The following is an 11725-nucleotide window of genomic DNA, read 5'->3' as shown; positions in this document are numbered from 1 at the left end:
TAAACAGACGAGTTCGTAACATATTTATTACCGCGCTATTTTATCTAAAAGCCTTCTACTCAATAGCTCTGTTACAACTTTTAATTATTTTAGCACTTTGAAAATGCTTTATTGCTATATATTTTCTAATCGCTTATTTTTAAATTATTTTTCCGCTTGGGTAACTATATTTCATGAAAACACTACAAATTTATGTTTTCCCTTTACTCGACAAAGGCTAAATGAGGTGCTACAACTACCCCTTTTCTCTAGTGACCACATTGATTTTTTTCTCTTGTTTTACGGCATTTTCTAAGAAAAAGGTTTGGTACTCTTGGTCATGTTACGACCATGAAATATGTTAAAAGGTAAGGTTCGCCATTTCAATGATTACAGGCAGAAGAAGGATTGTACAGCTTTCAAAACCTGAATTAATTTTCATACACCCTCATTTGTTAATTTATTTTATACCCATGAAGCACTTCTGGTAACGACGCATCGATTCCCCGAGTGCAGCCTTATTTAAAACGGGTGTATACTTCATCTCTAGTTGAACTTATCAAACAGCCTCTGCCAGCCGCCATTTTGTCATCCCAGTAAAGTACCAAGTGCGAAAGGGCATCAATTGTCATCGGCTGATTTGGGGAGGCCAATTCGATATATCAGGGCCGTAGCAGGGGGTGGGGCACTTGGGGATTTACATCAATGAAAAGCGTGCGGCTGGCAAGGGCTCTAAAATGATTTTTTTGTTTGCATATTCAGAATTTTTAACTGTAGAATATATTAATACATGCTGCTTTCTTTCTTCGGCCGCGAAAGTAGAGGGAGGCCTTAGAAGGACGCTTGGTCCCTGAGCATGATATAAACACAATTTTTCTTACATGCTGATTGATTTGATCTAAATATTGCATTCAAGGCCGTCGATAAGCACTTGCCAGTTGTTTTACGTAGGGACACTCTTTTTTATGTTTGAAGTTAGGTATAGCTAGGTTTAATCCTTGTTGATATGCTGCTATAGATAAGTCTTAGTGCTGGAGATGGTTCGTGCCTTGTTATCTTGAGCAGTCATGGGGTGTGACTATCATGCAAGTGTGTGTTTGACTTTATGATTCAAAATTCCGGATTCCTTTGGCAGAATGCAACATGATTTAAATGTGCATATATTTCGTTGACCCGTGCGTAGCCCTAGATGGTAGTAGCCTGTAGCCCTAGATGGTAGTAGCCTGTAGCCCTAGATGGTAGTAGCCTGTATCCCTAGATGGTAGTAGCCTGTAGCCCTAGATGGTAGTAGCCTGTAGCCCTAGATGGTAGTAGCCTGTAGCCCTAGATGGTAGTAGCCTGTAGCCCTAGATGGTAGTAGCCTGTAGCCCTAGATGGTAGTAGCCTGTATCCCTAGATGGTAGTAGCCTGTAGCCCTAGATGGTAGTAGCCTGTAGCCCTAGATGGTAGTAGCCTGTAGCCCTAGATGGTAGTAGCCTGTATCCCTAGATGGTAGTAGCCTGTAGCCCTAGATGGTAGTAGCCTGTAGCCCTAGATGGTAGTAGCCTGTAGCCCTAGATGGTAGTAGCCTGTAGCCCTAGATGGTAGTAGCCTGTAGCCCTAGATGGTAGTAGCCTGTAGCCCTAGATGGTAGTAGCCTGTAGCCCTAGTCCGAGATTTGCTATTGAGATGAGTACTGTGCTTTTCGTCTTGGATACTGGCGGCACTGAACGAGCAGAAAGTGATCCATGTTTTATTTAAAGAAAAAGCTAAAGCTCTCAAACGGGGTTTGCCCATCCTTGCTTTTCTTTGTATCCCTTCAAGCGGAATAGGTTAATCCAGTAGAAGTTAGTTTACAGGTGCACTTACAGTAGAACTCGTAAACGGTGATTCAAGTGCGGCCTTGAGGTACAACACCTTATCTATGGGCTGTCAAACAGATTTTCCCAGCACCGGATTTGCCTTAAAGCTCTCTCCCTAGAGCTCGAAACAGGTTCACTCAATTCAAGCTACTTTACTTTGAGCTGACAAACAGCACAGTATTTGCTTTCTAACTCTCTTCTAGGAGCTATAAAACAGGTTCAACCGGTACAAGCTACTTTGAGCTGACAAACAGGTTTGTCCAGTACACCACATTGAAAAGCCCAAAGGCTGCCGGGTACATAAATCGACAGCACTTGTTCATGACGACACTGAAGTCCATGTTGTCGGAGCTTTTGCCTCCATTGTTTTTCCTGATGGCTTCCGGGCATGCCATCGGCAGACAGCAGTTAGCTAGTGTCTCCTTAACGCTCGTAGACTTTTCTTCCTGGTACGAGACAACGTGAACTTCGCCGTTTGGTTCGGCGACGTACGTCGGCTTAAATCCATGCTTGCACTTGAACGTTACCTGCTGCGTCCGCTAAAACGACAAATAGTAAGTTATATTATGGTAGGCTCGTTTCTTAACAAATGAAAATAATCAAAGGTAATGTGTAGTGCTGTGTTATGGTACTTAATATATGTTTGATTGCCCATTGGCCGTTAATACTAGAAACGTATAATGCGTCTTCCGGATAGTTTATCTGGTATAAATGCGAGACGATCTATGTCTTCCAGACGAACTAAACGCTTTAGTTGGTCCAAGGCCCGTCGTTATTTTCGACATTGTAAATAGACGCAATAAAACCTTTGCCCAAAGTCGTCTGAACGCATTATACGTCTTCTAGTATAAAAACGGCCATTGTCTCCCTGGTGAAATGCCACGCGACAGGATGGCAACACCACGACATCGTTTTCTTTCTCACTGTACAGTTAGGAGGTACAGCAAAACGAGTCTGTTTTTCACGCAGTTGTCACGCAATTGCCACTCATGATCTGATGAAAGCTTTTCTGATGAAGGTTTGCTATCTACGTACCTCTTTACCATATCTGTCTTTGCCGCCTTCGTCTCGTCTCGCGTCGCTTTTGATGCTGAACCTGTATACGAGTAGGTCCGTGACCAGAGTCGAGAACACGAACATGAACGAGCCAATCAGATACCAGTCGATCGCCTTCGCGTAGCTGACTCGAGGCATCGTCGAGTTGCTCGAGCCGAGTAGAAACACAATCGTCAGGACGGTCGTGATTCCAAGTGACACTCGCTCCCCGATGTAATATCGATCCATCCAGAAAGAGATCCAACTAAGCGTCACCATGACGATACAGGGGATGTAGAACTGGATGAAGTAGAATCCCATACGGCGTTTGAAAGTAAACGTGACGACCAGGTTCTTGTACACACCTAGACAAGTAATTGCTCATTTTGCTTCATTGAAAGCCCCTATACAACAATATAAAGAAGCTTTGGTACATTTATTTCCCTGGGTAAAGTAGTGTATTTGTTCTTCCCTTTTTTTATTCCAATCCTCTTTCAGTGTTTTAAGTTTTGCTTAAGCCGGCACCTGGAATCCTTGCCATCTTAGCCCCCAAAACTCGACTAATGGCTATTTTTTTTTTACACCCCGAGCTTGCGGCTGTCGTTTAAGAGGTGAGAAATGTTGTTTTATTTACCTGCGACATATGTGGCGTTTCTCTCGGAAATCTCGTAGCTTGTAACGTCAAACTCGGCCAAGTCCTTGTTGAAGATGACGACCGGGTTTATTTCTTTCCACTTGAAGTCTATTTGTCTACCTGTGTACGCGACTGCGATAAGGGACAGCTGGTGTTAGTTATGTATAGGACTTATTCGAGAACGCTTAGCCAGTGGTAGTCATGTATGGGTGAGAGAGCGAAGAGGCGGATCAAAAGGGTGCCCCGGGATTCGCACCTCGAACAACGCTTCAACGCGAACGGAATAAACATTAGATGTATACAAGGAAATAATGCTTAAGGTAGAATATTACAGAAGTAATAGATTGGTTTATTACCTGAACTGTGTTCTCCTGAATTCAACATGTTTAAAGCAATACTTACAGCTTTCAAGAACTAGTGAACATCTCTGTACATCAAGCGGAAAGTTAAACAGATCCATCTGACAGGCCCCCTTCACTTTGTTCCTCCCACTGTAGTAGATATCTCCGTTTGGCTTGATCAGAGACAGCTGATTGACGATGTACACTTCATACTCGTTGGCGTTGTTGAAGTACGTGTCCGGGAGCCAGATGTCATTTACGCGGTCTTTGGCGAGGGAGAGAAGAGCGCGGTAGCCGTGCGCCAGACGTGGATCGTTCCATTCTTGACGTAGGTACATGAAAACCTCAAACTCCTGAAGAATAACACTATGTAGTCAGTAAACGCTCTTTAGTCAGTAAACGGCTATGCTTAGTTAAGTAGGAAGTAATGAACTGCTTGGTAAAGATTGTGAAGTTTTGAATTTGGACGAGTAAGTACGCAGCTGCTTTGTCTCCTATTATCTTTGCTCTACAAAGGAGTTCTTTTGTCTCTATTCTTCTCGTTCTTTGTGTCGAGGTGCGGATATTGTTCATTTGCCCAATCAAATTGCAGCTTGTAAGAGCTGCGTACTGACCCATTTGGACAGCTCGTTCGGGTTGGTAGACAGAAAACGTAGCACTAAAGCCCCGTGCAAACTGCGCCAACATTGCTGGCCAATTTTGCTTGACTCATTATAGGACAAAGGAAATGTCAAAATGTATAATGGACTTCCTGACATTTCCTTTGTCTTGTGGTCAGTCGAGCATGAATTCGCCAGCAATGCTGGCAGGTGCTGGCGCAGTTTGCACGAGGCTTGAGGCATGGCATCAAGAGGGTGCGGTTTGCAGTTGTCGGAGACGTACCATGTTCGACTCTTTGATTTGGCTGAAGGATTGCACCGCCATGCTGATGTTCACTTGCACTGCGCGACCTGCCAATCAAATTAAATATGATATGATAAACAGGTGATCTTGATCCAATCAAATCATGCATGTGATAAACAGGTGATCTTGAGCCAGTCAAATCATACATATGTATAAAACTAATCTTTTGAAAAAAACATTTCAAGTTTGAGATGTTACGTGACTCATTTGATATTCACTTATAGTAAAGCAATTGCTACTTGAATTTACCTTCTTCACAAACAGACCACTGTGACAGTGTCGCTTACCTGATATTGTACATGCATTGAAAGAGAATGTATAATGAGGCACGTGACATTTCTAAGTCCGTTAGGTTCATAGCCTTTCAGCTGTATAAAAGTCAGGTGCCTTCTATTTTAACACATGATGCCAGTATCTGAACAGTGAGATACTCTAGGAGACTTTAAAGTCATATCTTGAACTCTAAAAGGTAATCAACAGCAGCTACAACCTAATCCCTAGCACTCGTACAGGTTTTCCAATCGTTGATTAACCGTGTAAGAAGGAGCGTCAACCAAGGTTTTCATAGATAGCGTTTGTGGATGTTAACTACTGTAAATGTCTTATGAAGATGATTGGAGGATACTGAGAATGGTACGTACGGCCCACATAAGGACGCGAATACTTGTCGTATTTTCGAAGCATTCTTTTCAAGACCCTCGTGGCATGCTTCAGCTCTTCATTCTTTATAGATGGCGTTTCTCTGGTGAAAAATGCAGCAGAAATCAGTAATCTGAAGACATGGCCAACATAACTCAATAGGCTCACCTACCCGTTAGAGAAAGCAGCAAATGCCAACACTAGTATTGCAACAATCGCCTTCACAATGAACTTCATCAGGACAGCAGTTGCTCTGGAATACAAAGAGAAGTGTTTTCCTTGGATGATACATTTTATTGCAAACCGCTATTTTCCGCACAAGAAAGTGTTTTGCTATTTATTTTGTTAGAGATGAGGTACAGTAAAATTGCTGTACTAAAAAAGGAATTTGCCTTGCACGTGATAGTCAATTGAAAGTTGACAACTTTATCACCCTCCTTACAGAACAATTTTTTTTATTTTTTAGTTCTATTGCAGTCCTGCCGTATCCTTTTATCCTTTTAGAAATGTACTTGCTTAGATATGCCATGAAGTACCTGTACAAATCTATAAAGACTGGCTGGCCTGGATTCGGAACAGGTCAATCTATACTTTTATCTTACTATCTACGTATTCGAAATAAACCTCTTGCTGATGCCGTATAATGTATTTCTGCATTAGGATTCACCATAGAAACTTCTCTAACATGACGGCGTTAGCTGCCTGTTTCTCATCAGTGTTGGCTGTGTGCGTATGTATAAACAAAACTACACTTAGAGGTCTCAAAAGATTAGAGCAATACCGAGCACCCCTGGGTTTTTTTGTTGTTGTTGTTGTTGTTTTGTTTCATTTGAATCGAATATGGATAAAACCCTTACTTTAAAGCCCTGGAGCAAAAGCGTATAAATTGGCTTCGAGTCAATGCGATAAGAGAATGCTTCATTTTTTTAATCATAAATTTATTAAGTTTTATTCAAAGGATGCACTTTGTTTCGAGATATGTTTCGACAAACTCCGTGATAAACGAAGTAGATTACAGTGCACGTTGGCCACAAAACATCGAGTGCACGTTGGCCACAAAACATCGTGTCTCCAAATTAGGCCATGATCCGGCCTAATTTAGACCATTAATGATTTTTTTTTAAACCGCTATAACCTCTTTCAAATGCATAACACCAGAATATATAAAACCACATTGAAACTAAAAAAACCTTGCCAATCATGCTTTTTCATAAAAGTTTCTTTTTCTTGGATCTGTAAAAAATGTCAATTTGCGTGGGAAAGCCTGTTTAATATTTGATGATTGTTCTGAAATGATTGAAATCGTGTTGTATTTTTGGTCCGCTGTTTGCTTTATGCTGAACCGGTATTAGTCTGTTAAATGTTATTTTAAACAAAATCTAAACACATTCTAAAGAAAAATATGTTGCTCGATCTTTCCATATCATTTCTCTACTCCACTGAGTTTCAAAACACTTTCGAAAATTGATTTACCCAAATCAAACGAGCGAAAGAGAATTTGCGTGGTCTTCTTAATCAAAAACATGTTTTTTTCCCTCATACTGTGCTTGGTGGCATTTAACATTTATTCGTGTTACCGTGTCTATTTCTTGTAGGTTACGTTGTACTAAGTTATTAGAAAATATATGATATACGAACAGAGAAGAAATAGGTTCGAACCTTTTAAAAGCTCGTAATAATTCGAGTGATGTAGTCACCTGGCGCACATCAATAAGCTGCAAAGGCATTTTTTAAATGTGTCTTTTGTAGCCGCATAGTGTAAGAAAACAAAACACAATACAAATATAACAATACACGAGTTTTATCGAAAGGCTAGTCTTGAATAACTGACGTTCAACAAAATGTAGGGTGTCTCATTGGTTTCCAACCTTTCCCAATAAAGAATAGCGGCAAAAAAAACATAGCAGAGAAACACAAACAACGTTGAAACCCTAAACATTGTGCTTATTGTGTTCTCTTACCTCGGTAGCACAGGGGGACGCTGTAGTTTTGTGTTTTTTTTACTGCAAACAACAAGTCAATCCCACAGTATTTGTCAACGCAGTGCAGTTATGCTGAACTAATTTAGACACACTTATCAGTGCTCTTATCTTAAAGACAAGACTTGTCCCCTAGGGGGCTTGTAAGAGAAAATCTACTTCTGGGTGGACTCTAGAATCCATGCCGTTTGCGACAAAAGCAAATCACTTGCACATCTTCGTTCCTTTTCAGGATTCTTCAATTACCATTTGCTTTCGCATTCTTGTAAATTGACAAACTGCAAACCCCTGGGCATATTTAGGAAAACCGATTCCAATATTACCACCACAGTTAATGTTCCGTTAAGTTGTTTCACAAATAATAATCAGAAGTGGTGTAGATGAAAGGGCTACCGCCTGTCCTCAAAAGCCTGGTTGAATTCTCCGTTATATTTTCTCTTTTCATTCGAAGCAAACAGAGCCTTAACCCAACTAATCGAGAATAAACCTTGTCGATACGTCATTAGAAAGCACCTGTGACTATTTTATCTTATTGATCAATAATTAATAAAATCAAGCCCTTATTCCAATCTGAATTCATTTTGATACATTTTCGGCAAAAAGCTTTGAACATTCATTTGAGTTTTAAATTCGAATGTGTGATGATAATAATAATGAGCTGGCTAAGCCTAAACACGCTAGTGGGTTTGAATGCGTAATGTCAGTGACTGCCCCAACACTGCCCCGTTAGATAAGTAACAGCACGGCTTACTCTTAGCCACAAAATATTTTAAATTGCACGCGCCGCTTCTTGGTTTGATTTTTAGTGTGTGGAATATAGGCCGTTGGCATGGATCACACATTTTTTTGTTGGAGCAAAACGTTCTCATTAAGACAAAACAGTCAATGATGTAGAGGGCTTTTCGACTATTGAAGACATTAATTGTTTGTTTTCATAGACAGCAATGTAACTATACATGAAACGTTAACAGTAGATTGATATAAAATTCAAATTGCGAAGTATTTTAAGTGTAAAGTGGGAAAATTAGTATTTCAGAAAGTCTTATCAGTGTTGTTCACACTCAAAAGAAGAGAAGAAAAAAATAATGGACGATAAAATACCCTAGAAATCATTCTATTTTTACCGTGATATTGTCAATCCCACTAGTCACAAGTTGATATTTCAGGGAGATAGTTCCTGAAAAAGATCGAAAGGTTGAACATTGGTTGCTTTTACAACATTTACTCGTATCTCTTTGTAGCATCGACTATCGCGCAATCGATTTTTCAAAATAAATCGTGTCGATACGTTTGTTTTAATACAACCACAATTGTGAGTACTCTTGCGGTCTTAAACGGCGAGTCAAACTATGAAAGTGCTGCCGAAATACGTCTGAAAGCGACGAATAGACTCCGGCCATGAACCCACCCATTTGTGAGCATCACTCAAATCTGCCATGCGTTAGCCCTAAAGCACGTATTACTAATATTTTTTTTATCACTGATTATTTCCTTAGAGACCCGTAAAAATAAAGAGGTATCCCCGAACCCCAGCAGCACGGGTGGACTTTTTTCAACGATCCTCGATCTTTTAGTTTTTATCTCTCTAGACCTCTGTTGAGAGTTCCCGCCAAGTTAAAGGTGGGTAAGCGAAGTTTACGAGGATTGTAAGGCCTGGGTCGAGCGTGTGGCCTGGGAGATACCTTTCGTTCTTTCTAGAATATATGCATTTTGAAATACCATTAAGATTAATTAGAAACTGAGTGGGGTGATACTGGTTAGTGACAGCAAATTCTTTCTACTTAAGGGTACTTGAGAGCGGGTGGGCGTCGGACTATGAATAAAGCCGCTTGTTGTCATTGTTTTAAGTGAGTCATGTACGAAATTTAAGGACTTGTTGATGATTGAAGGGGAGTTTTTGGATTTAAGCTCTCCTATATCGTCAATAATCTAAGTCCGAATGGAAGGATCCCCCCTTCAATGAGTCATACTATTTGTACAGCAGCTTGGAATGGGTAACCTAAAAACGGGTTTGAAGCTCCCGCAGGCCCTCCCCTATCCATATTCGCATCGTATCTGAGGTGAGGTGGTGAGACAATGTTATCTCTGTAAACTTGGTTAAACTTAGCTGTATTCATATTTCAGCATGCATAACAAATCCATCACGTATTCTTTTGCAACGTGTTGGAGAGAATTATTAATGGTGATAGCAATTTTTATCACAATTTTTCTCACAAGTGCTAACTTTGGTTTGATCACTTTTTCTCACCTTTACAGCCAGTGAAGACAGAGTCTTACCCCGAAGAAGTCTTGCAATAAAGACAATACACTTTTCAGAGTCAACTACCAGTTGACTTGATATTGTTGGTTATTGTTATCTAGACAGATGAGCATACCAGAATTTCATCAATATTCATACAGATCACGTTTGTGGTATCTTATTCAGGCATTGAAAATAGAAACTGAATTGCTTAGGAACCTTGTAGACTAGATGAGATGACCGGCTGTGGTCAGAAAACATGGCTTTGATCTTTTGTAGAATCTTACCCGCTCGGATCTAGGGCCGGGGGGGGGGGGTCAATGCCTCTCTTGGGTTGCTAATGAAAGTATTATGAGGCGAAACAATCCTCTTATCTGTTCTGCTGCGGGGTTACAGGCGCGCACCCCCCCCCCCCCCCCCCCCCGGCACAAGATCCGCTGCTTGGACCCCTGGAATCCCAGCGAATCCCATGCTTTTTCCATATAAAATCTATGACTGCGCAACCCCCCCCCCCCCCCCCTCAGTCAATCCTGGGTACGCGCCTGGGATTATTTTAAACAAAACGCTCAGAAAATAAACTGGAGTTAGATTAAAAGCTTATACAATATTTCTTTAGGAATATATTCCCACCTAACCCACCCGCAACTTATCATATGGTATCATATTGAAAAAGCATAGTATCTGAACATTCAATAACAAATGACACACTTTGCCCCCTCCAGTCTATCCTACAGATTTCAACGTGTAAATTTTAGATTTCCGCCCGTATCTACATTTTCAAGGGAAGTGGAGGGGAAAGCGTTAGTGACAGGTTCAATGATTTCAGGAGGTCTGATATTGAAATGACGTGAATTTATAATAACGTCAAACTACAGATTGCCTTGATTGTTTTAAAGACACGAATGGCTTTAGAAGGATGATCGTACCAGCCGCGTAGTGTGGGCGCAAGAGGTTCGAGCACCTTACTCGGCCGTTAAAAAGCGGCATTCTCCTATTAAAGAATAACTTATCCTGCACAAACCCGTCAGTAAATCTTTGGCGAATGAAACACAACCGAGAACAGAAATGAAAGGAAAAAAGATAAAGCCATAAATGTTACTGATAAGTGATAGAAAAAAAAAGGTAGAGCCAATTTCCCGAGTATCGAACCCCTCAGATCAGATGAAATGAGAGAAAAAAAATAGACTATACTTCCAGACATGCGCTTAAACAACTCCACATTAACCCCTGACTTCCCCAGGACCATAAGGGAGGGGGCTCATATGACTAGGGCATTACTATGTGATTCAGCAGTACACACTCAATAGGATTTTTTAGAACAAGATACTTATATTACATAATTTTGCTTTTTAAATAATAAATCTGTAAGGAAAACAGTTTTGTATTAACCTAAAGATAATGGGAATATTTTAGGAAAGTACAGAATACAATTATCACATTATTGTTATTATATTTTCTTTTCAAACATTTAAAGAAGAGTCATATTTCTTCCTTTTCCTTCTCCCTGTTGACTATTTTTATGCAATTGATGCTCTTTGCTATTTCCCCTCTACACCAAAAATAAATTAATGAACAGATTTGATTTTTAAATTAGAAATTTTCATTTAGTACTTTCACTTATATCTTATTTTTTGAGGATTTCCTTTCCAAGTCTCTTTTCCATTACATTTATTTTAAAGGTTTAGATTTATTTCATTGGAATGGTTGGATCCAGGGTTTCTAAAAACACCAAAATATAATGCATTACTGGATGTATATTTGTATATATTAATTCCCATGGGGATGGAAAATCACCACTTTAAATGGTACATTAAAACTTCAGTATTGCATCTTATCTAAAATTGTGTCTGACACTATATTCTATCTTTGAAATCCTGTTCCATCTATTACTTGTACTTCGCAAGGACAAAGCTTGTCAGAATTTAGCTTTACAAAATGTATATTAATGGCATTTATTAAGGGGAAGGGTTTTTCTAGGGCAAGATACTTAAACTTTATAACACTAGCAACAACCTTGTTCTTTTTCAATAATAGAATTCTGTTCACATAGCTTGGATAGCATAGACATGGCCTCTTTAGAGGCCTGCGGTGGTGAAAGGGTTAAGATAATGGGAAAGGGGAAATGTCAAGAAATG

At 40.0% G+C, this 11725-nt stretch overlaps 1 protein-coding gene across 3 annotated transcripts; it reads right to left on the bottom strand.

Moving 5' to 3' along the window:
• Window positions 1-6: 6 nt before the first annotated feature.
• LOC5517176 (gamma-aminobutyric acid receptor alpha-like) lies at window positions 7-7867 on the bottom strand. Of its 3 annotated transcripts, XM_001637099.3 has the most exons (8): window positions 7334-7867; window positions 5545-5625; window positions 5375-5475; window positions 4713-4780; window positions 3892-4183; window positions 3490-3621; window positions 2856-3220; window positions 7-2359 (listed from the first exon to the last, which is right to left on the bottom strand). In XM_001637099.3, the coding sequence occupies exons 2-8, from the start codon at window positions 5607-5609 to the stop codon at window positions 2054-2056; spliced, it is 1329 nt and encodes a 442-aa protein (XP_001637149.2). In that variant the 5' UTR covers window positions 5610-5625; window positions 7334-7867; the 3' UTR covers window positions 7-2053. The 3 variants fall into 3 exon arrangements, with proteins under 3 accessions (XP_001637149.2, XP_048577997.1, XP_048578040.1); XM_048722040.1 differs by having other exon boundaries at window positions 5545-7867; XM_048722083.1 differs by lacking the exons at window positions 4713-4780; window positions 5375-5475; window positions 5545-5625; window positions 7334-7867 and adding an exon at window positions 4445-4536.
• Between the last annotated feature and the right edge of the window lie 3858 nt (window positions 7868-11725).

This window comes from Nematostella vectensis, chromosome 1, assembly GCF_932526225.1.
Source record: "Nematostella vectensis chromosome 1, jaNemVect1.1, whole genome shotgun sequence".
NCBI lineage: Eukaryota > Metazoa > Cnidaria > Anthozoa > Actiniaria > Edwardsiidae > Nematostella > Nematostella vectensis.
This window is presented reverse-complemented; position numbering and strand designations above follow the sequence as displayed.